This window comes from Megascapheus bottae, chromosome 18 (assembly GCF_031878675.1).
Source record: "Megascapheus bottae isolate mThoBot1 chromosome 18, mThoBot2.hap1, whole genome shotgun sequence".
Classification (NCBI taxonomy): domain Eukaryota; kingdom Metazoa; phylum Chordata; class Mammalia; order Rodentia; family Geomyidae; genus Megascapheus; species Megascapheus bottae.
In genome coordinates, this window is record NC_143526.1 from 31,146,824 (window position 1) to 31,171,349 (window position 24,526).

At 40.8% G+C, this 24,526-nt stretch overlaps 1 protein-coding gene across 2 annotated transcripts in view; it reads right to left on the minus strand.

Annotated features, from left to right (window-relative positions):
* Trpc4ap (transient receptor potential cation channel subfamily C member 4 associated protein) overlaps positions 1–23,527 on the minus strand; it is a 50,533-nt gene extending 27,006 nt beyond the window's left edge. For both annotated transcript variants that reach the window (XM_090352224.1, XM_090352223.1), the window contains exons 1-6: positions 23,316–23,527; positions 10,767–10,895; positions 7,688–7,804; positions 5,858–5,915; positions 2,445–2,500; positions 1,806–1,934 (exon numbers count right to left, since the gene is read on the minus strand). In XM_090352224.1, coding sequence (XP_090208350.1) covers positions 1,806–1,934; positions 2,445–2,500; positions 5,858–5,915; positions 7,688–7,804; positions 10,767–10,895; positions 23,316–23,483 — 657 coding nt within the window. In that variant the 5' untranslated portion in view covers positions 23,484–23,527. The remainder of the gene's footprint in view (positions 1–1,805; positions 1,935–2,444; positions 2,501–5,857; positions 5,916–7,687; positions 7,805–10,766; positions 10,896–23,315) is intronic.
* Between the last annotated feature and the right edge of the window lie 999 nt (positions 23,528–24,526).

A 24,526-nucleotide genomic window follows, 5' to 3' on the forward strand; every position in this document is an offset into this window, starting at 1 on the left:
GTAATTAGCATTTAAATCATTGTGTGATCTGGTGAGTGTTTCTGAATCCTTAATTTTGTGAAAATACACCTCCTAAAAGGCAAAAACCATGTTCAAAAGACAAGCTAAAAGACATGGCAATACTCCTAAGCTAAAATGGACACACAATGTACTTAACTAAAGTGATAAAGTAAAAACTTTAGATTAGTTGAAAGGTGACAATGCCTTTATGGAAAGCTAGACAGTGTTGAGGAAAAAAAGCATGAAAAATCTAGTTTTGGGTGATCAGTATTCATGAGTTCAACAGTAAGTTTTTTGACAGTAATATAACTTACTCCAAGTGGTTTCAGGTTATATCTGCTCATAGTACTGCATATAGGCAGAGTTGAGTAATTTTTTCCAGTACTAAACTCTATGTATTCTGAGTACACTTGGTTTTTCCTCAAGGAACTCTCCTTTAAACTACATAACCCATAGATACCAAAGGTTGGGTCTGCTGTGTGGCCTAGTGGTAGAGTGCCTACCTACCATGCAGGAATCCCTGGGTTTAATTCCTAGGTACCACATACACAGAGAAAGCCAGAAGGGGTGTTGTGGCTCAAGTGTAGAGTGCTAGCCTTGAGAAAGCCCAAGGGACAGTGCCCAGGCACTAAGTTCAAGCAAGGGTATACTCTACTCAAATTTGTGTTTCCTCTGTTGGTACCAATTAACTTACTTTAACTGAAAAATAATAAGAAAATTTAAAAGTGGGTTAAATAAGCAAAGGTAAAATATTACCACCATGAAGAACATAACATTTCAGTTCATATATAGAAATGTGCTTTGAGGGGCCGGGAGTTTGGCCTAGTGGTTAAAGTGGTTGCCTAGCATGCACGAAGACCCGGGTTCGATTCCTCGGTACCACATACATAGAAAAAAGCCGGAAGTGGTGCTGAGGCTCAAGTGGTAGAGCTCTAGCCTTGAGAAAGTCCAAGGACAGTGCTCAGGCCCTGAGCTCAAGCCCAGGACTGGCAAAAAAAAAAAAAAGAAATGTGCTTTGAAACTAGTCATCACACAGCATACAACAATACAGGTATGCTAAAGAACTTGTGCTGTAATTAGTGAAAATTTTATCACATCATGAAAAGTAATCCACTGATTTTACCACACTAATATGAAGTTTTAAGTTCTATAATTAGATTCCTAGTTCCAAATTTATTTAAGTTTCATAGTCATAAAAGGCCCACTAGAACAAGAAGTATAACTCAATTTTATGCTTGAATATGTCTAAATAATGGAAAAAAATAATTGAACCTGAGGGTATGGAAGCAATTCTTTTTTTTTTTTTTTTTTTTTTTGCCAGTCCTGGGCTTGAGCTCAGGGCCTGAGCACTGTCCTTGGACTTTCTCAAGGCTAGAGCTCTACCACTTGAGCCTCAGCACCACTTCCAGCTTTTTTCTATGTATGTGGACCGAGGAATCGAACCCGGGTCCTCATGCATGCTAGGCAAGCACCTTAACCACTAGGCCAAACTCCCGGCCCCTGGAAGCAATTCTTTTAAAAGTGCTCTCTACAGGAATCTGGGCTAACAAGAATAAAACAGGGTGAATACTGTTGAAATAGATGAAAATAGAACAGTGAAACCTGTTGAAACCATTTTGGAAAGAGGGAAGATATAGTAATAGAGAAGGTAAGATTGACTGGAACATAGTATAAATGTGCAGAAATCCATCCTTCCTCCATAAGTAAGGCACATTTTTTTTTTAAAGGTGCTCTATACATTGTTCAGGTTTCAGATGCTTTCCTCCATCTGATCAATTACCTGCTTGAGGAGTTAGTTAACTTACCTTCTTAACACCCAAAATATCTTCAATGAGGGTTGCTGTTTGTAAAAATGTCTTCTTACTTGTCATCAGTGTAAACAGGAAGATAACAAAATCATTCTTTTCTGCCAAACGCTTTGTAACTCCTTCAGTCTGTCACAGGGAGAGAGAAGAAAAGGCGAATAAGTTAGGACCATAAAGTAAACATGAAGAGTGAAGTACTCTTTCCAGTCACCAGAAAAACAATCTAATCTTGGAAAACTGGCATAAGCCCATAAATCTGGAATGGTGCATGTTTAGTGTGTGGAACCCTTGTATTTCCTAGCTATAAAAAAAGTCTCCTGGCACTAGACTGTCTATAGGGAAAACAAACAAATATGAGGCAGTAGCTTAAAGCCTAAGCCCAGATATCTCCACTTAGAAAACAAAACAACTTCATTTGAACAAAAACTGGTGACTAATGTGGGTAACTCCACAGAGAGCTCAACTAAGGTAAAAAGCAACAATTAGGCAGTGCTTCCTCTTGAGCTGAGGAAGGGTTCTGTAGGCCAGTTCAAATTTGAAACTTAAGAATTGGATCCAAATTCTAATTGAATATTTCCTTCTTAACCACTGGACATGTGGTAGGGAGAAAAGTAGTGCCTCAATGTCAGGGGTACTTACACAGACACACGTATTATACAGGATGCTCAAACAGTCCTTAGACATTTCATCACTTACTGAAAAAAAAAAGAAGGAATGCTATATTTCTCAATGAAAAGACAGTGTAACTTTGTTTCTTTTATTCAATATAAGAACTGTTACAATTCTTTCTTTCTTTTTTTTTTTTTTTTGTGGGTCACAAGGCTTGAACTCTGGGTCTGGGCACTGTCCCTGAGCTCTTCAACTCAAGGCTACTGCCCTAGCCCTTGAGCCTCAAGCCCCACCTCCTGTTTTCTAGTGATTAATTAGAGATGAGTGTGTCTTTCAGTCTTTTAGTGCTCAATCTGGCTTTGAACTGGGATCCTCAGATCTCAGCCCCCTGAGTAGCTAGGATTATAGGCATTAGCCACCAAGCCCAACAAGAACTGTTACAGTTCTAAGATTTTTTTCTTTTAGCGTATCTCCTTCCAATCCCTGTCTACCAAATATTTTTACAGTGCTGATCAGAATTTACAATCAACAAGCTGGGAGCAGTGGCTACTCAATCCTAGCTACTCAGGAGGCTGAGATCTGAGGATCGCGGTTCAAAGCCAGCCAAGGCACTAAAATCTGTGAGACTTATCTCTAATTAACCACCAGAAAATGGGAAATGATGCTGTGGCTCAAGGAGTAGGGTGGTAGCCTTGAACTGAAGAGCTCAGGAATACTGCCTAGGCCCAAAGTTTAAGCCCCACAACTGACACCCCCCCCCAAAAAAAGAATTTATGATCATTTATTTGGTTTAGTATCCATTTTCAAGAATAAACAAGTACACCAACAAGTTACTATGAGATGCTACTTGCTGTCAGGGTAACTTAGGAGTACAAAACTAAGCTTTTAGATATAAATGTGAATTTCTTTTAACCACTACTGAATACATAAATGAGGTGAGGTCATATACTGTTAGGTCTTACAGATACTACTAGGGTTGACAGCATTTGTTTTTGGCCAATTGTAGGCATGATCACCACGCCCAGCTGGGTTGACAATTTTCTAAATATTACAAAACTTGTACATGTGAGGCCTATAGTCATTCATCAAATGTTATTGAAGTGATCCTTTAACAGCAGAGTGAAGTACACTTAGTTTTTAAAAATTAAACAGAGTAGGGCTGGGAGTGTAGCCTAGTGGTAGAGTGCTTGCCTCGCATGCACGAAGACCTGGGTTCGATTCCTCAGTATCACATACAAAGAAAAAAGCCAGAAATGGTGCTGAGGCTCAAGTGGTAGAGCTCTAGCCTTGAGAAAGCCTAAGGGCAGTGCCCAGGGCCTGAGTTCAAGGCCCAGGACTGGCAAAAAAAAAAAATTATAAACAGAGTATCTAAAAAGATTTGTAATATATAAGTAGGTTATAGAAAACAGAATTCCTACATACCTTCCACATAGCTTAAAAGTTATAAACTATCAAAGCACATTGACTTCTTATCATATATAATCTGGCAATGGTGAACTTTTTATAAGAACATATATTGTCTTTTTTTTAAATTTTTTATTGTAATTAATAAAAGGGTTACATGCTATTTGCCAGATAGAAGGTGCATTAATTCACATACATTGATACCCTTTCACATGTCTTGGTACATATACTGTCTTTTAACAAAAATCTAATTTTATGTTGGGCACTGGTGGCTCATGCCTATACTTCTAGCTACCTACTCAGGAAGCTGAGATCTAAGACTTGTGGCTTGAATCCAGCCTAGGCAGCAAAGACAGTAAAATTCTTCTCTACAATTAACTGCCAAAAAAGCTGGAAATGGAGAGTTACTCAAGTAGTGGAGTGCTAGCCTTAAGCTAGACAGTGTTCAGGCCCACAATACAAGCCCCAGGACCAGCAGACAGACAGACACACACACACAGGCACACACTCGCACAAATCTAATTTTAAAAAATAAAACAATGACTGGGAATGTAGTTAAGAGGTAGAGTATCTGCTTAGCTTGCATGAAACCTTGGGTTTGATTCCTCAGTACTATATAAACAGAAAAGGCCAGAGTAGTGCTGTGGCTTAAGTGCTAGGCTTGAGCAAAAGAAGTTCAGGGACAGTGCCCAGGCACTGAGTTCAAGCCCAGGACTGGCAAGCCAAAACTAAATTAAATAAATTAATAAATAAAACAAGCCAGGTACCAGTGGCTCACGCCTATAATCCTAGTTACACAGAGGCTGGTATCTGGGAGTCACAGCTTGAAGTCAGCCTGAGGAAGAAAAGTCAAAAGTCCCATGAGACTCTTTATCTCAATTAAGCACTCAAAAACTGGAGGTGGTACTGTGGCTCAAAGTGGTAGAGCATTAGTCTTGAGAAATGAGCTCAGGGATAGAGCCTATGCCTTTAGTTCAAAGCCCACGATTGACAAAACAAATAAATATATAAAACAAAGTACCAGGTGCCAGTGTTTCATGCCTATAATCCTAGCTACTCAAGAAGCTGAGATCTGAGGATCACAGTCCAAAGCCAGCCCAGGCAGAAAAATCCTAGAGACTCTTATCTCCAATAAACTACTTAGAAAAAGCCAGAAATGACATTGTGGCTCAAGCCCTGGGACAGGCTAAATAAATAAATGCAATAAAACAAAGGTGGGCAGTGAGTGTGGCCCAGTGGTAGAGTGCTTGCCTAGTATGCATGAAACCCAGGGTTCGATTCCATGGTACCACATACACAGAAAAAGTCCAAAGTGGTGCTGTGACTCAATTGGTAGAATGCTGGCCTTGAGAAAGCTCAAGGACAGTGGCTAAGCCTTGAGTTCAAACTGCAGGACTGGTAAAAACAAAATAAAACAAAACAAAAAACAAAGTAATATTACTATACTATCCCTTCCCCTTCAGCTAGCTCCATATACAGAATAGGATGTGCAAACAAAGCTCAGTAGTAGTAGCTCACACCTGAAATCCTAGCTTGAGAGGATGGTAGGGAGGCCTGTAGTTCCACGCTTTCTCCAGGGGGGAAAAAAAAGTATCTGAACCTTCTTCCTGACCAAGACATGGTGGCATGTACCAGTCATGTAGGAAATGTACATAGTGGGATCATAGGACAGGTACTCAACCAGATAGAAAAGCCAGATGCTACATAAAAAATAACTAGTTTCGGGTTTCTGGGGCTTTGGAGACTTGATCTGTGGTACAAAGAGAACATAAAACCAGATCAAGAGACTATTAATATACAAAGATGCAATTCTTTTATCCAAATTGTTTTCTGCTTTTTCTTTGAAAGTACTAGATCTATATTTCTACTCGGTATATAATGAATGAAGAGAGCTGCCTAGCTGGTGATAGAACCACTTGCAGCTGAATCAAAGACATGCAGCTAGGAAGGGAAAAGTAAGCAATTACAGAGAAATGACACCATACTGACACAGTGAATGAAAGACTAATGCCTGACAAAGAGACTTAAAATATACTTACTTTTTAATTTCTGTCCCCGGATAGAAATTGTAGGCCTCATAAGAATTTCTACAAGAAGCTATAAGAAAAAAAAAAGATAAAAATCTTCAAATGTAAAAATACAACTTATAAAATAATCTATACCCTGCAAACTCAAGTAGTCGTCATAGTACTCCAAGTACTCAAGTACTGTCATAATACTCTTGCTCTAGGAGGCAATGAGGTTCAATGGAAGAACTCTGTGGCAAGAGTCAGGAAATCTAGGTTCTAGTGCTAGCCATCTAGCTCAGCCACTTATTTTCTGCACAAACATAAGTATATTAAGGCCTATCCTTGAACCTCAGTTTCCTCATTTAAAAAAATGAGTAAGGAAGTGGAGGTGTGGTTTAAGTGGTAAAAGGTCAAAGTTGAGCAGAAAGAGCAAAGTGATATAGCTTGATGCCCTGGATGAAAGTCCCAATACCAACACACACACACACACACACACACACACACACCCTATATTTGATCTCCAAGATTGGCTAATCTGTGTGTGTGTGTGTGTGTGTGTGTGTGTGTGTGTGTGTGTGTGTGTGCATGCACTCGTGCTCATATCAGTACTTGGGCTTGAACACAAGGCCTCAGTGCTATCCCTGGGCTTTTGTGTTCAAGGCTAATGCGCTACCATTTGAGCCACAGCACTACTTCCAGCTTTTTGGCAATTAATTGGAGATATGAGTCTCATGGACTTTCCTGCCTGGGCTGGCTTTGAACTGTAATCCTCAGATCTCAGCCTCCTGTGTAGCTAGGATTACAAGCACGATTCAGTGCATTTGGCAAGACTTTATTTTTAAAGCTAAAGAACATTACTGCTAAGCCAAGCACTGGTGGCTCAGGTCTGTAATCCTAGCTACTTAGGAAGCTTCAATCAGAGAATTGCTGTTGAAAGCCAGCCCAAGCAGGAAAATCCATTAAACATTTATCTGCAATTAACCAGCTCCTTGTTTGTACTAGAAAAAAATGTGTGTCCATGCACTGGGGCACGAACAAATAAATCATGGTACAATTACATTAAAAAATAGTATCTTACTATTTGGTTATTTAAAATAATGAGAGATTCATGTGCACTGAAGTGAATCTATCCCAAGTCAGAGTTACATGGGGAAAAAAAAAGGTAGCATAGCCAGGTGCTGGTGGCTCATGTCTGTAATCCTAGCTATTTAGGACATTGAGATCTGAGGCTTATGGTTCAAAGACAGCCCAGGCAGGAAATTTTATGAGACTCTTAATCTCTTAAACACCAGAAAATCAGAAGTGGTGCTGTGGCTCAAAGTGATAGAATGCTAGCCTTGAGCACAAAAGCTCAGGGACAGAGTTCAGACACTAAGCTCAAGCTTACAAAAAAGAAAGAAAGTGTATACCCAGTGGTTATGCTACTGTATATGGGGAGAAAGAAAACTAAGTGGAGATGAGGGAGAAGGGAGATGGAGACACACACACATACACATGTTCGTTCTCTCTCTCTCTCTCTCTCTCTCTCTCTCTCTCTCTCTCTCTCTCTCTCTCTCTCTCTCTCTCTCTTTCTTTCTTCCTCTCCCTCTCCCTCTCTCTGCCAGAGAATATTTCCATAAGGAAATTCAAGAAATCTTATCACAACTGATTCTGAAGAGAAACTGGGAATACTTTTGTAACTTAAGATATAATATCAATTTCAATAAATTTTAGAGAAAAAAGATGTTGTTTCAACATACTGAGCTTCTAAAAAAAGTTAAACATGAAATATTTGCTATAAAATTTGAAATGCTTGTTCCTCATTTTAACCTTTAAATTTTCAAGCTATTAAAACAGTAGTGCCAATAAGCAGCTACTTACATCAACACCTCCAAATAAGTCAAAAATATACGTATTTGGATAAGTAGTTTCTTGTGTAAGTTTCCTATCTTCCGTCACAAATGCCATTGCCTCCATGGAGAGAAGAGGAGAAATTTCCTAGTTAAAAAACAAAAAAACAATAACAGTAAACATTCTATTTTATTAATTTGTCACAGACCACACATTAAGGTATCAGTTGGTATTTTAACTCCCCATGAGCACAGTCCCCTCTCCCCACACATACTTCCTAGTATCCAAATGTTAAGAGTCTTTTCTCACATTGAATCTGGGCTAAGGTTAGTTAATGGGGCAGAAGTGGCCGTTTGCTACTCTGGCATACACTTTAAGGCCTAGTAGGCTTGGCTTTTGCCATCTTGAAACTTAATTCTCATGCTGTAAGAAATCAACATGGGACAGGCCAGGAGGAGGAGAACTGAGGCAAGGGCCAGCCTCCAGCTGATAACCAACACCAAACTACCAAGAATAAGAATGTAAAGTGAGACCATTTGAGATACTGAAGATGCTGCCATATCCCATCCAATACCACATGGAGCAGATGAATCACACAATCAACCAAGAATGGTTGGGTGTTAAGTGGTAGTTGCTGTCAAGCTACTAAGTTTTACCATAAATAGCTTCAAAATAGTAACTAAATCCACTCAAATATCACCTTCTAAAGGGGGTCTGTCTTCCCTGTTTCTTCCATTCAAAAACACCCTGATAGGCTAGGAGCATGGCCTAGTGGTACAGTGCTTGCCTAGCATGCACAAAGACCTGGGTTTGATTCCTCAGTACCACATATATAGAAAAAGCCGGAAATGGTGCTATGGCACAAGTGGTAGAGCTCTGGCCTTGAGAAAGCCCAAGGACAGGGCTCAGGCCCTGAGTTCAGGCCCCAGGCCTGGCCAAAAAAAAAAAAAAAAAAATCACTCTGACCCCCCTCTATCAAGCCTATCTTATTTCTCTCTAATACTAAATGTTCCCTTCGTATGGCCAAAATAGACTCTTCTTTGTATTCCCTCCCCACTTAAGAAAAACAGGTATTTAATATGGTAGATATACACAATGAAAAAAATGTTAGAGAAAAGCCTGCTGTGAAGTAAGTCTCAAATATAATTCTGCTGGATGAATAAAGCAATGATGATCTCATATTAAGAGCACACAGATGTTAATTTCCTCCTTCAGTTTTGCCTCACTCTGTATCTTGGGGATTTTGAAAAAAAAAAACAAAAAACAGATGAAGTAATATACCCTTTTCGGAGATACTAAGAAGTTGAACTCAGGATCATGTACTTGAACTACACCTGTATATTTTTTGGGAAAGCAGGAATAAGAACTTATAGTTACTTCTACCAGAATGTGAGATTAGAATTATGAAAATATGAATCTCAAGTTAAAAACAAAGTGTTTTTTTTTGTTGTTGTTGTTTTTGCCACTCCCAGGACTTGAACTCAGGGCCAGGGCACTGCCCTAAAGTTTTCTCAAGTCTAGTGCTCTACCACTTGAACCACAATACCACTTCCACCTTTTTCTGTGTATGTGGTACCAAGGAATTGAACCCAGGGCTTCATGCATGCTAGGCAGCACTCTACCACTATGCCATGCTCTCCCAGCCCCAACTAAGTTTATTTAGAGACTGTGTGTGTGTGTGTGTGTGTTCTCTGATCCTGGGACTTGAACTTAGCTTTGGTGCTATTCCTAAGCTTTCTATGCTCAAGGCTAGCATTCTCTGGCTTTTTGTTAGTTAATTGAGATAAAAATCTCAAAGACTTTCCCTGCCCAGGCTGGCTTTGAACTGTGATCCTCAGATTTCAGCCTCTTGAATAGCTAGAATTACAAGCATGAGCCAGTTATGCCTCACTGTGACTATTATATCTCAGAACTACTTCGGTGATCTAATCATTACACCTTCATCTCTGAAGTATCACTTAGTTTCCTTTTGATCAAATATATTTACAAAGGTTGTAACTGAAGCTGGGCACGGTGGCTCAAGTCTGTAACCCTAGCTACACACGAGGTTGAGATCTGAGGATCACAGTTCCAAGCCAGCCGGGGCACTAAAGTCCATGAGACTATTATCTCTAATTAACCACAAGAAATCTGGAAATGGTGCTGTGGCTCAATGGATAGAGCAGTAGCCTTGAGCTGAAGAGCTCAAGGACAGTGCCCAGGCCCAGAGTTCACACACACACAAAAAGCTTGTAAATGTAGCTAGAGTTCCTGAGTTGGTGACTCTGAAGTCTCATTTGGGCCCACTACCATGCTAAAGTTTGAATGAAGTAACATCAGACCTACTCACTCTGAAACTCAGCAAGCGGGGCCAAGCATTGTGACAGACTCAAGTTTGAGAACAGCTCCCTAGCATAATGTTTTTGCAATCTCTCACCTCTTTCCTATATCAAATCTACAGCCTTTGATATATGTTCGTGATAATTATCAATAACCACAAGGTCTCTTCTATGAACCTTCAGGAATATGAGATCTTCTAAATTCTGCTCAAAGGGAATATGAGCCAGGTCTAGGATATATGTAGTTTAGAGTATTTATATAGCATGCACAAAGCCCTGAGTTCAATTCCAATCACTGTGGAGTAAGGGACACAAAGGGAAAAAAGTAACAGAAAAGCCTACTGTGAAGTCTCAATATGATTTTGCTAGTGAAATGATGATCTCACTCAAAGCCAAGGCACAGTTTTGATGACCTTCCCAATGAAGCAGTACTGCTACAAACTAGCATGAATAGGGGGGTGTGGGGGGGGGGAGGGAAATGGGTACCAAGACATGTGAAAGGGTATCAATGTATGTGAATTAATGCACCTTCTATCTGGCAAATATCACGTAACCCTTTTACTAATTACAATAAAAAAAAAAATAGCATGAATAAAGCCAGGACAGACACAGGAAACCTAATAGCAATTATCTTTAAGTGGCGAATACTAGTGATTTTCTTCTTTGTACTCTTTCTAAACTTACTAAACTCTTTACCGTTCACGTAATTAAAATAGACTATAGGCTACTTTTGAAAGGTCGACAGTCACTATGAGATCCTGAACAGCCCTTCAATGCCCACTAAGAATTACCTTGAGGATGTTTTGGCACTCAACGAAGTCACTGTGGAGGTGGCTGGTGGCATACAGCTTAAGGAGCAACTGAGGAATTCCACTCCATTTGGACTGTTTGTCCCTCTCAGTCAAAAAAGTCTCAGTAAACTGTGAATCAATAAAAAGAAAAATGAACATTTCACCAGGGAAATAAGATCTACTCCCAGACATGACAAAGGAAAGCAGCCAACTCCCCAAAACACCCAGGAGGACAATTCAAAGGCTACTTTGTAGAGACCTTCAAAAATTCCCTAATGGCGTAGAAGCTAGAAATCCAACTTCCCGCTCTGTCATGTTAACCCCCTCTACAATCCACCCTCTACTTCTCAGTCTTGTCTCCTTTCCTAGTGGGAAGTGCCACTCGACACACATGTGTTCTCTCTTCTATGCTCCTCTGCACCTGGTCTTGCCTTGCCCAAAATGCTTCATTTTCTATCTTAAGTGCTCACTCTTCAAAATGCAAACCATAGGCCAGAAACACTCCAGATTAGTCTTCCTCCCTAAGAGATTCAGTGACCCTTCCTTTTTTTTTTTGGCCAATCCTCGGGCTTGAATTCAGGGCCTTGGCACTGCCCTTGGACACTTTTTGCAGTCATCAGCACTGTATCTTGGCTTTCTGTGTATGTGGTACCGAGAAATCAAACCTAGGGCTTTGCACATGCTAGGCGAGCACACTACCACTAGGCCACATTCCTGACTCTCCTCTGAGCTTTATCTCATATAATTTATCCTTTGTATCACAACTAAAGGTTCATTTGTCCTTTATCAATTAATTGCAGAGTCCCTGGCACAGAACAGAGATTCAGAACAAGCATGAGTAATAGGAACAACACAATGACAGGGGTATTAGTCAAGACAATTTTCACTAAACATGTTTGTGTCAGGGGCCATGTTTGAATTATTTCCATGTGCCTCAAACATATGAAAAGTTTCCTATAAAAGTTGTTAGTATTAGACAAACATCTTCCATAATGTTTTGATTCTGTCCTGACGCATACATATTAGACTTATGATCATGGAAAGTCCCATTATTCTTCCTTAGCTTTTTTTCTTAGGCTGCAGCACAAGGGGATGGCATAAGGTAATGAGACATTCAGAGGAAATGATTTGTCTCTGGGTAAAACAGGAAATTATTACTTTTGAACATCAGAAATGATTGAACACCAATATTTTCATATTATCCAAGTTGGTCCAAATCGATACAAGCTCAAAACAAATACGGCTACGTATTTTCTGCAATGTCAAAGAAAGAAAACAAATAAGGTTATGGGAGCTAGCAATGCCGTACTCATAGAAAAAAGTAATAGTTGTAAACAATGACATTAAAACAGAAGACAGGGCCGGGAGTTTGGCCTTGTGGTAGAGTGCTTGCCTAGCATGCATGAAGACCCAGGTTTGATTCCTCAGTACTACATACATAGAAAAACCCGGAAGTGATGCTGTGGCTCAAGTGGTAGTGCACTAACCTTGAGGAAAAACCCAAGGACAGTGCTTAGGCCTTGAGTTCAAGCCCAGGAGAAAAAAAAAAAAAACACAGAAGACAGATCATTCACCAATATTCTAATCTTTCATCATGAAAAACTATGAAAGGAGATGTATTAAACACAAGCAAACACAAGAACATATAAAAGATTGTAACAGAAATAACAAAACAGTAAAATCAATGAAACCAAAACATTTCAAGTTTCACTGAAAAGATCAATAAATCTGACAAAGCTTTAGCTCTATACTGACCAGCTTCTACAGGCTTGAATTATTATATTTGTAAGTTAAAGTGGGAATATTATTACCAACTTTACAAAACTAAAAAGGATTATAATGGAGTAATATGAACAGTAACACACCAACCAATTAGATAATCTAAACAAAATGGGCAAACTGCTAGAAAAAAACCTGTAAAACGGACTTACAGTACAGTGAATATACCTATAACAAATTAAATGGTATTTTAAAATTTTATTATTATAAAGGTGGTATACAGAGAGGTTACAGTTTCATAAGTCAGGTAAAGAGTACATTCCTTTTTGGAAAATGTCACCCCTTCACTCGCTCTCTCCAAGAATTTCCTCCTCAGTGATTTTTTTTTTTTAATTTAAAGAAAAACTTCAGCTAGGCACCAGTGGATCTTACCTATAATCCCAGCTACTGAGAAGGCTGAGATCTGAGGATCACAAGTTGAAGCCAGCCAGGGTAGGTAAGTCCATGAGACTCTTATCTTCAATTAACCACCAGAAAACCAGAAGAGATACTGTGGTTTTAAGTGGTAGAGTACTAGTCTTGAGCAAAAAAGCTCAGGGACAGGACCCAGGCTCTGAGTTCAAGCCCCACTACTGACAAAGAAAAAAAAATACATTTCCTTGTTGTCTTCCAATTTTTCTCTCCAGTTCTCACTCATAATTTTTTTTTTTTTTTTTGCCAGTCCTGGGCTTGAGCTCAGGGCCTGAGCACTGTCCTTAGACTTTCTCAAGGCTAGAGCTCTACCACTTGAGCCTCAGCACCACTTCCGGCTTTTTTCTATGTATGTGGTACCGAGGAATTGAACCCAGGTCTTCATGTGTGCTAGGCAAGCACTTTAACCACTAGGCCAAACTCCCGGCACCCTCACTCACAATTGGTATAGCTCATTTTCAACATAATGTCTAGTGAGTACCATTGCTATATTTGTTTCCCCTTTGTTCTTTCATTTCTATTGTCCCCTTACCCTCCCAAAGACAGATAAATGAACAAAGACAAAAAGAAAATAGCAACAAGGAAAAAAAAGAACCCTTGTTTCTATTTCCTGGAGTTTATTAAATATTATTAATTTTTTTTTTTTGCCAGTCCTTGGGCTGGAATTCAGGACCTGATCACTGTCCTTGGACTTTCTCAAGGCTAGAGCTCTACCACTTGAGCCACAGCACCACTTCTGGCTTTTTCTATGTATGTGATACCAAGGAATCAAACCCAGGTCTTCGTGCATGCTAGGCAAGCACTCTGGCACTCTATCATTAGGCCAAACTCCTGGCCCCGATAAATGTTATTTTACATATCAGATACACATAGATATTGCATGTTCATGATCCTCTAAGAATATCCTCTCATTGTATGAATGCCTGCAGAAAGTCCTATCTCTAACCATCAAAAGCCAGAAGTGGATCTGTGGCTCAAGTGGTAGAGTAGCAACTTTAAGTGAAAAAGCCAAGGGACAGAATCCAGGCTCTGAGTTCAGGTCTCACGACTGTCACCAAAAGCAAAACAAAAGAAAAGTAACTCTGTTCAAGGAAATTAAGACACTCAGGAAACTGAGGCAGGAGAACCAAGTGCCAGCTTGAGTTATACAGTGAGACTTTGTCTCAAAACAGAAAAAAAAAATTAGAAGGATTTCCATATTCATGAATGGGAAGATTTAATATTACTGAAAAGGCAATATCCACTACATTGATTATTATTCCTAAAATAGCAGTATTCTTTAAGTTGATTCAATTGAATTCCTACTAAAAATCTCAGCTGGCTTCACTACATAAATTTACAAGCTAATCTTAAATTTCATATGGAATTTGACTAGGATACAGTGTCCAAAATATACAAACCTGCAGCTCACAATAAGAAAATAAATAATTCAGTTAAAAAATTTCTCATTGGGGCCAGGAGTTTGGCCTAGTGGTAGAGTACTTGCCTAACATGCACAAAGACCAGGGTTCCATTCCTCAGTACCACATACACAGAAAAAAGCCAGAAGTGGTGCTGTGGCTCAAGTGGTAGAGTTCTAGCCTTGAGAAAGCCCAAGGACAGTGCTCAGGCCCTGAGCTCAAGGCCCAGGACTGGCAAAAAAAAAAAAAAAAAAAAAAATTAAAACAAAAAAATGTTCCTATTGGCCAGATACCAGTGGCTCACACCTGTAATCCTACTCGGGAGGCTGAGATCTGATATGGCAGTTCAAAGCCACTCTGGGCAAGAGAGTCTTTAAGATTCTTATCTCCAACTGACCACCAAAAAACCTGAAGTAGAGCTGTGGCTCAAGGGGTAGAGCACCAGCCTTGAGCAAAAAAAACAAAAACAAAAAAACCTCAGTGACAGCAATCAGACCGAGTTCAAGCCCCAGACCTGGCACATGCACGTACACAGACAAGATGACATAACAGAAAAAGGTGCAAGATGTAGTTATTTCATAAAAGGGGACGTTCAAACTGGCAATAAACTTCTAAGAAGAAGCTCAACTTCATTAAGTCATCAGCTGAATACAAACTGAAACCACAATGATATGTGAGAAAAGCTAAACTTAAAAAGATACACAAGTCTGGGTTGCAAGATTACGGAAGACCTGGCTGATGAGAGTGAACATCCGTACAATCACTTGGGAAACTCTTGGATAATCAGCATTTACGCTGAGCCTATAACCAGGAAATTTTACATCTAAGGACATGTACACCCCAATTATACAAACGTATCAAATATACAGACAAGAATGTATCACATAAAAGTAGAATACTTTACTGCAATAGAATACTATGCTGGAACAAAAATGGACTATATAAAGTTCTACCTACTTTATGAACAAATCCAAGAAACCATGTATACTTGAACAAGTGCACTTGTTTCAAGACAATGGAACAGTATCAGTTAACGGTTCCTGGGTGTTCTTTCTTAGGAGTCTACTTGGGAACATACTGCAAGAAACAAAGAATTTAGGAAAAGAATTCAAACACATGACAAAAGCAAACAAATGTTCTAGATTTGGTGAAGGGAAGTCCTGAGAATCCTATTGTATCGCAGTTGATTTAGTTACCATTCCAAACTCCAGCTGACTTAAAAGGGAGTTAAAGTGAGGGTCAAATTATAAATATACAGAAAGCAAATTTTAAAATGATGCAATGTTATGCTAGTAAAAGAAGCTGGTCCAGGGGGCAGAAGTTTGGCCTAGTGGTAGCATGCTGCCTAGCATGCACGAAGACCCTGGGTTCGATTCCTTGGTACCACATACATTAAAAAAAGGTGGAAATGCAATGCAGGTGGTATTACAATACCAGACTTCAAACTCTACTATAGAGCCATAATAACAAAAACAGCATGGTATTGGCACAAAAACAGACCAGAAGATCAATGGAAGATCCAGAAATAAAACCACATACCTATAGTCAACTTATACTCAACAAAGGAGCCAGAGATATACAATGGAACAAACACAACCTATTCAATTATTGGTGCTGGCAAAACTGGGCAGCCAAATGCAGAAAACTAAAAATTGATCCCAGCCAATTGCCATGCTCAAGCAATAACTCAAAATGGATCAAAGACCTCAAAATCAGACCTGAAACCCTGAAATTGCTTCATGATAGGAGAGACATTGGAACTCATAGGCACTGGCAAAAACTTCCTGAACAGAGTCTCAGGGTCACAACAGATTGGAGAGAGACTCAACAAATGGGACTACCTAAAAATAAAAAGTTCCTGCACAGACAATAGCATAGCTACTAAAGTAGAAAGACAGCCAACCAACTGGGAAAAGATATTTACCAATAATAACATCAGACAAATGCTTAATATCCAATATCCACAGAGAACTTAAGAAACTAATCCCTCCCAAACCCAACAAACCAATTACTAAATGGGCAAGGAAACTAAAGAGAGAGTTATCAAAAGAAGAGGTTATTTATTTACTAATAAATAAAAAACATGAGAAAATGCTCATCATCCATGGTCATAAAGAAAATACAAATAAAAACAACCCTAAGATACTGCCCAGGACCCTGAAGAACAAGCCCCCCAAAAAAACAAACACACCAAAAAAAAAAACAAAGTTGAAAAAGTAGCAGGTGTGTGTCAAGTGGCAGAGCACTAGCCTTTAGCTAAGCTAAAAAGCCAAATAAGAATGTGAAGACCTGAGTTTAAACTCCAGGTTTTGGGGTTTAAATTGTGAATTTATAATAGTGTGATTATTTTTTTTTGGGGGGGGGCAGTCCTGAGGCTTGAGTTCAGGGCTGGGCACAGTCCTCAGGCATTCTCAAAGGTAGCACTCTACCACTTGAGCCACAGCACCACTTGCAGCATTTTCTGTGTATGTGGTATTGAAGAATCAAGCCCAAGATTTCGTACATGCAAAGCAAGCACTCTACCACTAGGCCATGCTCCTGGCCTGAACTTTAATCTTTCACACAGGTGAAAAGGAGATAAAATCAAACTGAATTTCAAGAAATAGCTATATAAGCATGTCATTTAGAAATAACGGCCAGCTCTCTAGTTTCCTGGTTCCTTATTTTGCAAAAGTAATAGCTATATTGTAGACAGTAGTTGACTCAAGAGTGTGGAATTCAGAGGCGTATAGTGGACAGGGCATTCGTTTTTGTTATGAATCTTGAGACAGCCAGAGATCAAATTATAGCAAAATATTCAATTTCACAAAGATTTCTATTACTATATATTATCTTCAAGGCATTATTCTCACTTAAAAATATTCATTTAGAATTTTCTTTTCTTGGGGCCAGGAGTTAGGCCTAGTGGTAGAGTACTTGCCTAGCATGCACGAAGACCCAGGTTCAATTTCTCAGTACCACATACATAGAAAAAAGCCAGAAGTGGTGCTGAGGTACAAGTGGTAGAGCTCTAGCCTTGAGAAAAATCCAAGGACAGTGCTCAGGCCTTGAGCTCAAACCCAGGACTGGCAAAAAAAAAAAAAAAAAAAAAAAAAAGTGAAGAATATTCTTTTCTCTGGGAACAGCTGAGCACTTGGATGAACAAGCCACCATCCAGTCGGCTCACAGCTGAATTCTGGCACATACATATGGGTTTTTCTCTTGGAGTACTTGTGGTTTGACAGTTTACAGTAGTGATAAGCTCTTGCATCATGTTCCCTAAGCTGCCAACCTGTTCAGTCAATGCAGACATTTATAGTTTTTATCACCTATTTAAATTGTCTATTAAGTGATGAATTTCCTAATGACAAATGGTATCTTATTTGCTTAATCTTAATCTGCAAATAGACATTTTAAAGGACTTTAATAAAAATTAAATATCTTGCTATGTTATTCTTACAATAAATGTTAACCACTGAATACCTGTGTCCATTTTAATGGTGTCTATGTTGCTTCAATATAATTACTGAATTTTAGGTAGTATGCACACAAATACCTCAAAATTATGTGAAGTTATCTTATGAAGGGGTTTGTCATTGTCAAATTGCCCATGATAGACAAAGGAAGATACAGTTGACTTAAATCCCTAGGTTTCATAAACACTAATGCTTATAATAAATATAAAACAGTGCCACTGGGGACCAGTGGCTCACACCTGTAATTCTAGCTGCTCAGAAGGCTGAGATCTGAGCATCAAGGTTCAAAGCCAGCCTGGACAGGAACCTATAAGACTCTTCAATTAACCACCAGGAAACTGGAAGTGGTGCTGTGGTTCAAATTGATAGAGCACTAGGCTTGAGCAGAAAAAGCTCAGTCCCTAAGTTCAAACCCACAAATAGGAAGAAAAAAAGTGTCTGTTGAAATTAAGGAAAAAGAATAAGGCTGGAGTACACCTCAGTGGTAGTGTTTGCCTACTAAATAACCAAGTCCTGAGTTTGATATCCAGCACTGCAAAAAGAAAAAAAAAAGCAAACAACAACAACGACGTTTTTTTCAGGTGAAATTTAAATATGACAATAATCATAAAAGATGAAATGAGTAGCACTTGAGAAACAGATTATCCCATAACTCAGTCTGTCACCTGCTGACTGCCAAATTGAAAATGATCTGAGGGTGGTAGGGCACAATTTTTTTTTTTTTTTTTGTAACTCTGGGCCTAGGCGCTGTTCCTGAGCTCTTCAGCTCAAGGCTACTGCCCTACTCTTGAGCCAAGCCCCACTTCCAGTTTTCTAGAGGTTAATTGGAGATAAGAGTCTCAGGTCCTTTTGTGCCTGGGCTGGCTTTGAACCTTAATCCTCAGATCTCAGCCTCCTGAGTAGCTAGGGTTACAGGTATGAGACAATGCACCCAGCACAATTTGTATATAGTGTGAGCAGCACTGCTGGTCTATCCTTTGTCTTTCTTATTAATCATGGACCTCTCATGGTAAGGAATCCAAACTTGAGTCTAGGTACCATGGGAAGGACAATTTCAAGCATGTTAGAAGATTTGCTGAAGGATCAAATGTGCTAATGAATGTGAAAAGACTCAATAAACTCTAAAGTAGCATTCTCACATATTTTAGTACCTTGACAGAGGATAGAATGAAAAGGGAAGAAAATAAGACATACAAGTAGGTCAGGTTTATTATAAATGATGCAGTCTGTATCCTTCTCCAGGCTTCCCTTATTTTCCAGTTAGGAGACAGAGAGATGTAGGGAAAAAAAATCAAATTTAGTGGAAGAGAATTGGTTTTCTGCATATGAAGCTTGGGATGCCTGTTAAACATCTATGTGGAAAGTTGGACAAACAGTTGGATATACTTATACATCTGAACCTAAAGAGAGAAATCAGCAAAGCAAATATAGATTTGGGGCCTATTCCAATGTATTTATTAGTAGTAATACAACAGCACAATTAATACAGTAACAATACTAACTCACCTTTACAGCCTACTTAAATAACTTAAGCATATATTAAATAACTTGCCTAAAGACACAAAGCAAGCATATAGAGCCAGATTTCAAATCTTTTCAAATCTTGCGATCTTTCTCTAGAACTCTTAAAAGTCTTAAACCTGGCACACTGTCGGCTTACACCTTTAATCCTAGCTACTCAGGAGACTGAGATCTAAGGATCACAGTTCACAAGCCAGGCATGAAAATCTATGAGACTCATCCATAAATAACCATACATTTTCTTTCTCCCTCTCTCCTTTCCCCCCCTCCACAGTCTTGGGATTGCTGTGGAATAAGTATGGACTGATATATAAGATACAAAGTTTCAATTCAAGCAATTTCCTGAATCCTTAGTATAAAGTGCCTGGTGGGGTTTCACACTCTGCAGATACAAAGATATAAAAAAAATTAAGACATAGTCTTTCAGGAAGCTCAGTTTAGTAACTACTAGCTCAGAGCAAGCATTTACTAAAAATCTAACATATCTAATATATGCTAAGCATTTTTCTTGGTGTGGGTTCTAGGGACTGAACTCAGGCCTGACCACTGTCCCTGAGCTTTTATGCTCAAAGCTAGAGTTCTATCTTTGAGCCATATTTGGCTTTTTGGGGGCTTAACTGGAAGTAAGAGTCTCATGGACTTTCCTGACAAGGCTGGCTTACAACCACAATTCTTACACCTCAGCTCCTGATTGAAGGCATGAGCCACTGGCACCTAGACATGTTAAACTTGTGAAACCTACTACTCCACTAAGTTCTCCTAAAGTCATAGAAGTAAATGGTATTATGTCATTTTATAAATAAACAATTCAGTGAGATTAAGTAACAATCTAGGGTCACTCAGCTAGTTAAGTAACAGAATTAGTGTTCAATTCAGGTCCATATTACTATAAAATCTGTTCTTTTTCAAGAAAATTCCATCACATTTACTACATGGATAAAGCTTGATGATGTAATGCTAAGTGAAATAAACTAGTTGTTACACAAAGACCAACACTGCATAATTCCACTTATATGAGCTTACTATCTAAAGCAGTCAAACTGGCTGAGCATGCTGACACTAGGGAGGCTGAGCTAAGAGAATTGCAAGTTCAAAGCCAGAGTATGCTACACAGTGAGACCATGCCTCAAAAAACAAATATATGGGGCTAGGAGCATGGCCTAGTGGTAGAGTGCTCGCCTAGCATGCATGAGGACCAGGGTTTGATTCCCTGGTACCATATACACAGAAAAAAAAGCCAGAAGTGGTGCTGTGGTTCAAGTGGTAGAGCTCTAGCCTTAAGAAAAGCCCAAAGAGTGCTCAGGCCCTAAGTTTAAGCCTCACAACGGGAAACAAAAAAAAGAAAGAAATCAAGTAGTCAAACTCACAGAAACAAAAAGTAGAAGATTACCAGCAGCTGAAGGAAGGAGGAATGAGTACTTTTCAGATTTGCAAGATGAAAAGTTCTAGAGACAAGTGCTGGCGGTTCATGGCTATAATCCTTAGCTACTCAGGAGACTAAGATCTGAGGGTTGAGATTTGAAGCCAGCCTGGGCAGGAAAGTCTGTGAGACTGTTATCTCCAAAAAACTTCAAAACAAGTCAGAAGTGGAGCTGTTGCTAAAGTAGTAAAGCACTGACCTTAAGCAAAAGCTCCACCCTCGCTCCCTCAAAAACAAAAAAGGTCTAGAGACTAGACACAACAATGTAAATACATTCAACATTGCTGACTTGTACAGGTTACGTTTATGTTGCATACCAACTATATATATATATATACATATATATATATATGAGAAAAGTAAAAACCAGGTTATTTTCCTACACTATATGCAACATGGATATGTTTACTCTGCTATGCAAATATAAGAAGAAGAACAATTTATACCAGAGTAGGAGAGGTAAGATAGAGGGTGTGGTAAGAAAAAAAATCAAAGACACTTACTAGGTAGTAAGGTAACAAATGTAAGATGAAGATGCATCTGCACTATAGTTTTAGGAATAGAAATCCCTATCTCAGCTCAGTTCCTATAACCTGTACCAAAGATCAGTGACCATAATGATAAACTAGGCTCAAAAATATATTCTAGTAGCATTTAAATCCAGTGAGTTTCTCTAGTCTCTAGTTACTTCCCACCTGAAACCTTTTAGCTGTGGAAACAAATTAATCTTCCTAAATTGCCTCGTTCATGATGCTAAAAGATTTCTAAAGTTCCTTATTGTTCTAAGTACAGAGATCATGGGGAAGGAGAGGATGGATAGGAGCATACTAACCATCTGTACAAGGTGGTTAAAGTCGGTTAGAACTGAGTCTAGTAGTCATGCCTATATCCTTGCTACCCAGGTGGACGGGAGGACTGCAGTTTGAAGCCAGCCTGGACAGCAAATTCCATTAGATTCTTATCTTCCAATTAACTGGAAGGGGAGCTGTGGCTCAAGTGGGTAAGCGCTAACCTTGAGTGGAAAAAGTTAAGAGATAGTGGCCAGGCCCTCATCTCCCCCCCCCCACACACACACTCACACACACTCACACACACATCCACCCTTTCTGACATTTCCTACATATGTCTATTGTCTATCCCTAACATACCCAGCTCAGTACCTAAACAGGCTTTTCGGGATTATTTCAAGGCAGAGAGGGAGGAATGCATAGGAAAAAAAGGTTGTTCGTCCAGGGTGATGTCTGGAGAAATATGTCACCCAGAATGGTCCCTTAATCTTCATCCCTTCACAAATACAGATCTTCTGGCCTTTATCTTCTTAGTCATCTGTGAAGCCATTTAAATGGTTCAAAATTCAATACGTAAAGTTACACAGTGTGAAAGTCTCACTCTCTGTTCTCTCCTCCATTCACCTAATTCCCATCCTTCATGCAAAAATCTTTTCTTTAAGCTAATGTGGGAAAACTATATTGTGAACCTATGTGGAAATCTAATAATGAAATGTCCTTCTGCATAACTAATGTAAAGGTAATAAAAATTAAAATAAATGAAGCTAATGTTTCACAGGTATATTTACAAAGTAAGTTCTAGGACCACAGGGTGGGAGAAAAGTGAAGAGGCTAGCTCTTATCCGACCTACTTTACCCTAAGGCAGTATCTTCCACACACATGGGGGAGAGGGGGGGAATAATTGAGCATATATTGGGCACAGATTACAAAGCGAGACAGTAAGGATAACATTAACTTACTAGCCTTCACCTCATAGTATGTACCAGAAATGCATTGACATTTTACATAAGTCGCTTCTGAATTTCACAACAACCTGATAGGTTACTAATTCTGATCCCCCTTCTTACAAATGAGGAAACTAAGGCACTGAAAGGCAACATGCCCAAGCCAAAACAGACAAAACACTGGCAAAACAGACAAGTCTCCAGCACCCGCTGGAGCTCTGCCTAACGGACAAGAAAAAAAAGACAACAAAGAAATATGTAATTACAGACTAAGAAAGTAATGTGAACGACACGAATTCCGGTGTTCGATCCAATAACAATGGGGACGTACTTGAGAAACGAGGACCGAGGTGTGTGAAGGAAAGGTCTCCAGGAGAACATGACATCTGGAGATAACGCTTGGGCAGCGTTTGGGGGCTGAAAATGAGGACACCTTCCCCCCGCCCCCCCCCCCCCACCATCCAGTGATGAAAAGGAGAAACGCAAGGCCCACAGAGGATAAGGCAAACTCGTCAAGGTTGCCCAGACGTGCAGACGTGGCGCGGGGAAGGGAGAATCCAGAAGCTGGGCCCAGGGCTCGTCCACGCCATCCATGCCCTCAGCAGCCCGAACCCACTCGGCCCTCACCCCGAGACCTCCGCCAGCCGCTGCCCGGGGCCCCACCGAGGGTGACAGCATCCGGTGGCCCACTTGGAGGCCCCGTGGCTGGCTACAAGGGAGCGGGGGAGGGTCCGGCCCGTCCGGAGGCGGCCTGCGAAGGCCTCTGCGCCGGCCCCCGGCCAGCTCCCGCCGGGTCCGCCCCGCCCCGCCCCTCCGGGCCAGCCTCGTACCTGCACGGCCCGGACCAGGCCCCGGCCAGTCAGCTGGCCCTGCCGCAGCTGCAGTAGGATGTTCCCGGGCCGCGGCCGGCCTCCCCATCCACCCCACGCCGCCACTGTCGCTGCCGACCGTCTCCCTCGGCTGGCCCCAGCCCCAGCCATCGCCGGCGCCGCCGCCATGTCGCCTCGTCGGACAAACAGGAAGCGAGCGGCCCTAGGGCCGCGTCGATTACTACGGGGCGGCGGAGGGCTCGACGCAGCGCCCCCAGCGGGTGGACGCAGGAGGCGCAGGCCGCGTGGCAGGGGCCGTGCGCGACCCGGGACATGCTGGGAAATGTAGTTCTTTCCTGAGGCCGCGCAGGTGGCAGCGATGCGGGCGTCTCTTTCTACCTTTTATTTAAAAAAAAAAATGATTAGTGATAGTATCCTTATTATTATCCGAAGTCTAGCATTCTCCCAGAGGTTCTGCCGGAAGGACGACGAAGCCTCGCGAGCACACGTTTCCATTTGTGGCCCATTCCGGGTAGAATGGAGGCTAACTGGCCAATGAAAGATTGCAGGCAGCAGGCCTGCTGGATCTGCACTGAGACCGTTCATTCGGATGTCCACCCTCTGCTCTCCGCCTCCGACGCGCTGCGGACCTCCACCCGGTCACCGCCCTCTGCCCTGGGGCTTCAGTGCCTGTGAGCCGAATCAGTTAGTAGTTCCTAAGGGGCCGGCGGGGACGGGTCCCGGGGGTGAGGGTCCCGGGGGTGAGGGCGAGGGTGCCCGGGCCAGCAGACCCCCCTGGGGACCCTGCTGGGGCGTGCAGTTCGCTGGGGACGACCGATCCTCGCACAGCAACAAACTGGATAGGCATGGGACTGGATACACGAACTACTAACGGAAGGAAAAGAGATTAGTACATTGCCACATCACCTCTCAGAACTCTGTCCTGATTTTTCCCTAGCAGTCGTTAAGTCCGCATCCTGCTTGTGACAAATTTCTGAGACAAGATGGTATCGACTCTGCCCCCTTCCCTTTCCTAAGCGGCAATATTGTAACAAATGAAAGTGGTTGAGTGTGTTAAATTAGGATATGTGTGTGAACACATTGACTAGCTACTAAGGAGGTGGTGAGGTACTGTCCAGAGAATGAAAGAACATCTGATTTCTACCTCTTAAATAGCTGGGATTTCAGGCAGGAGTCACCTCACCCCGTGCAAAGGCCTCTTCTGTAAAATG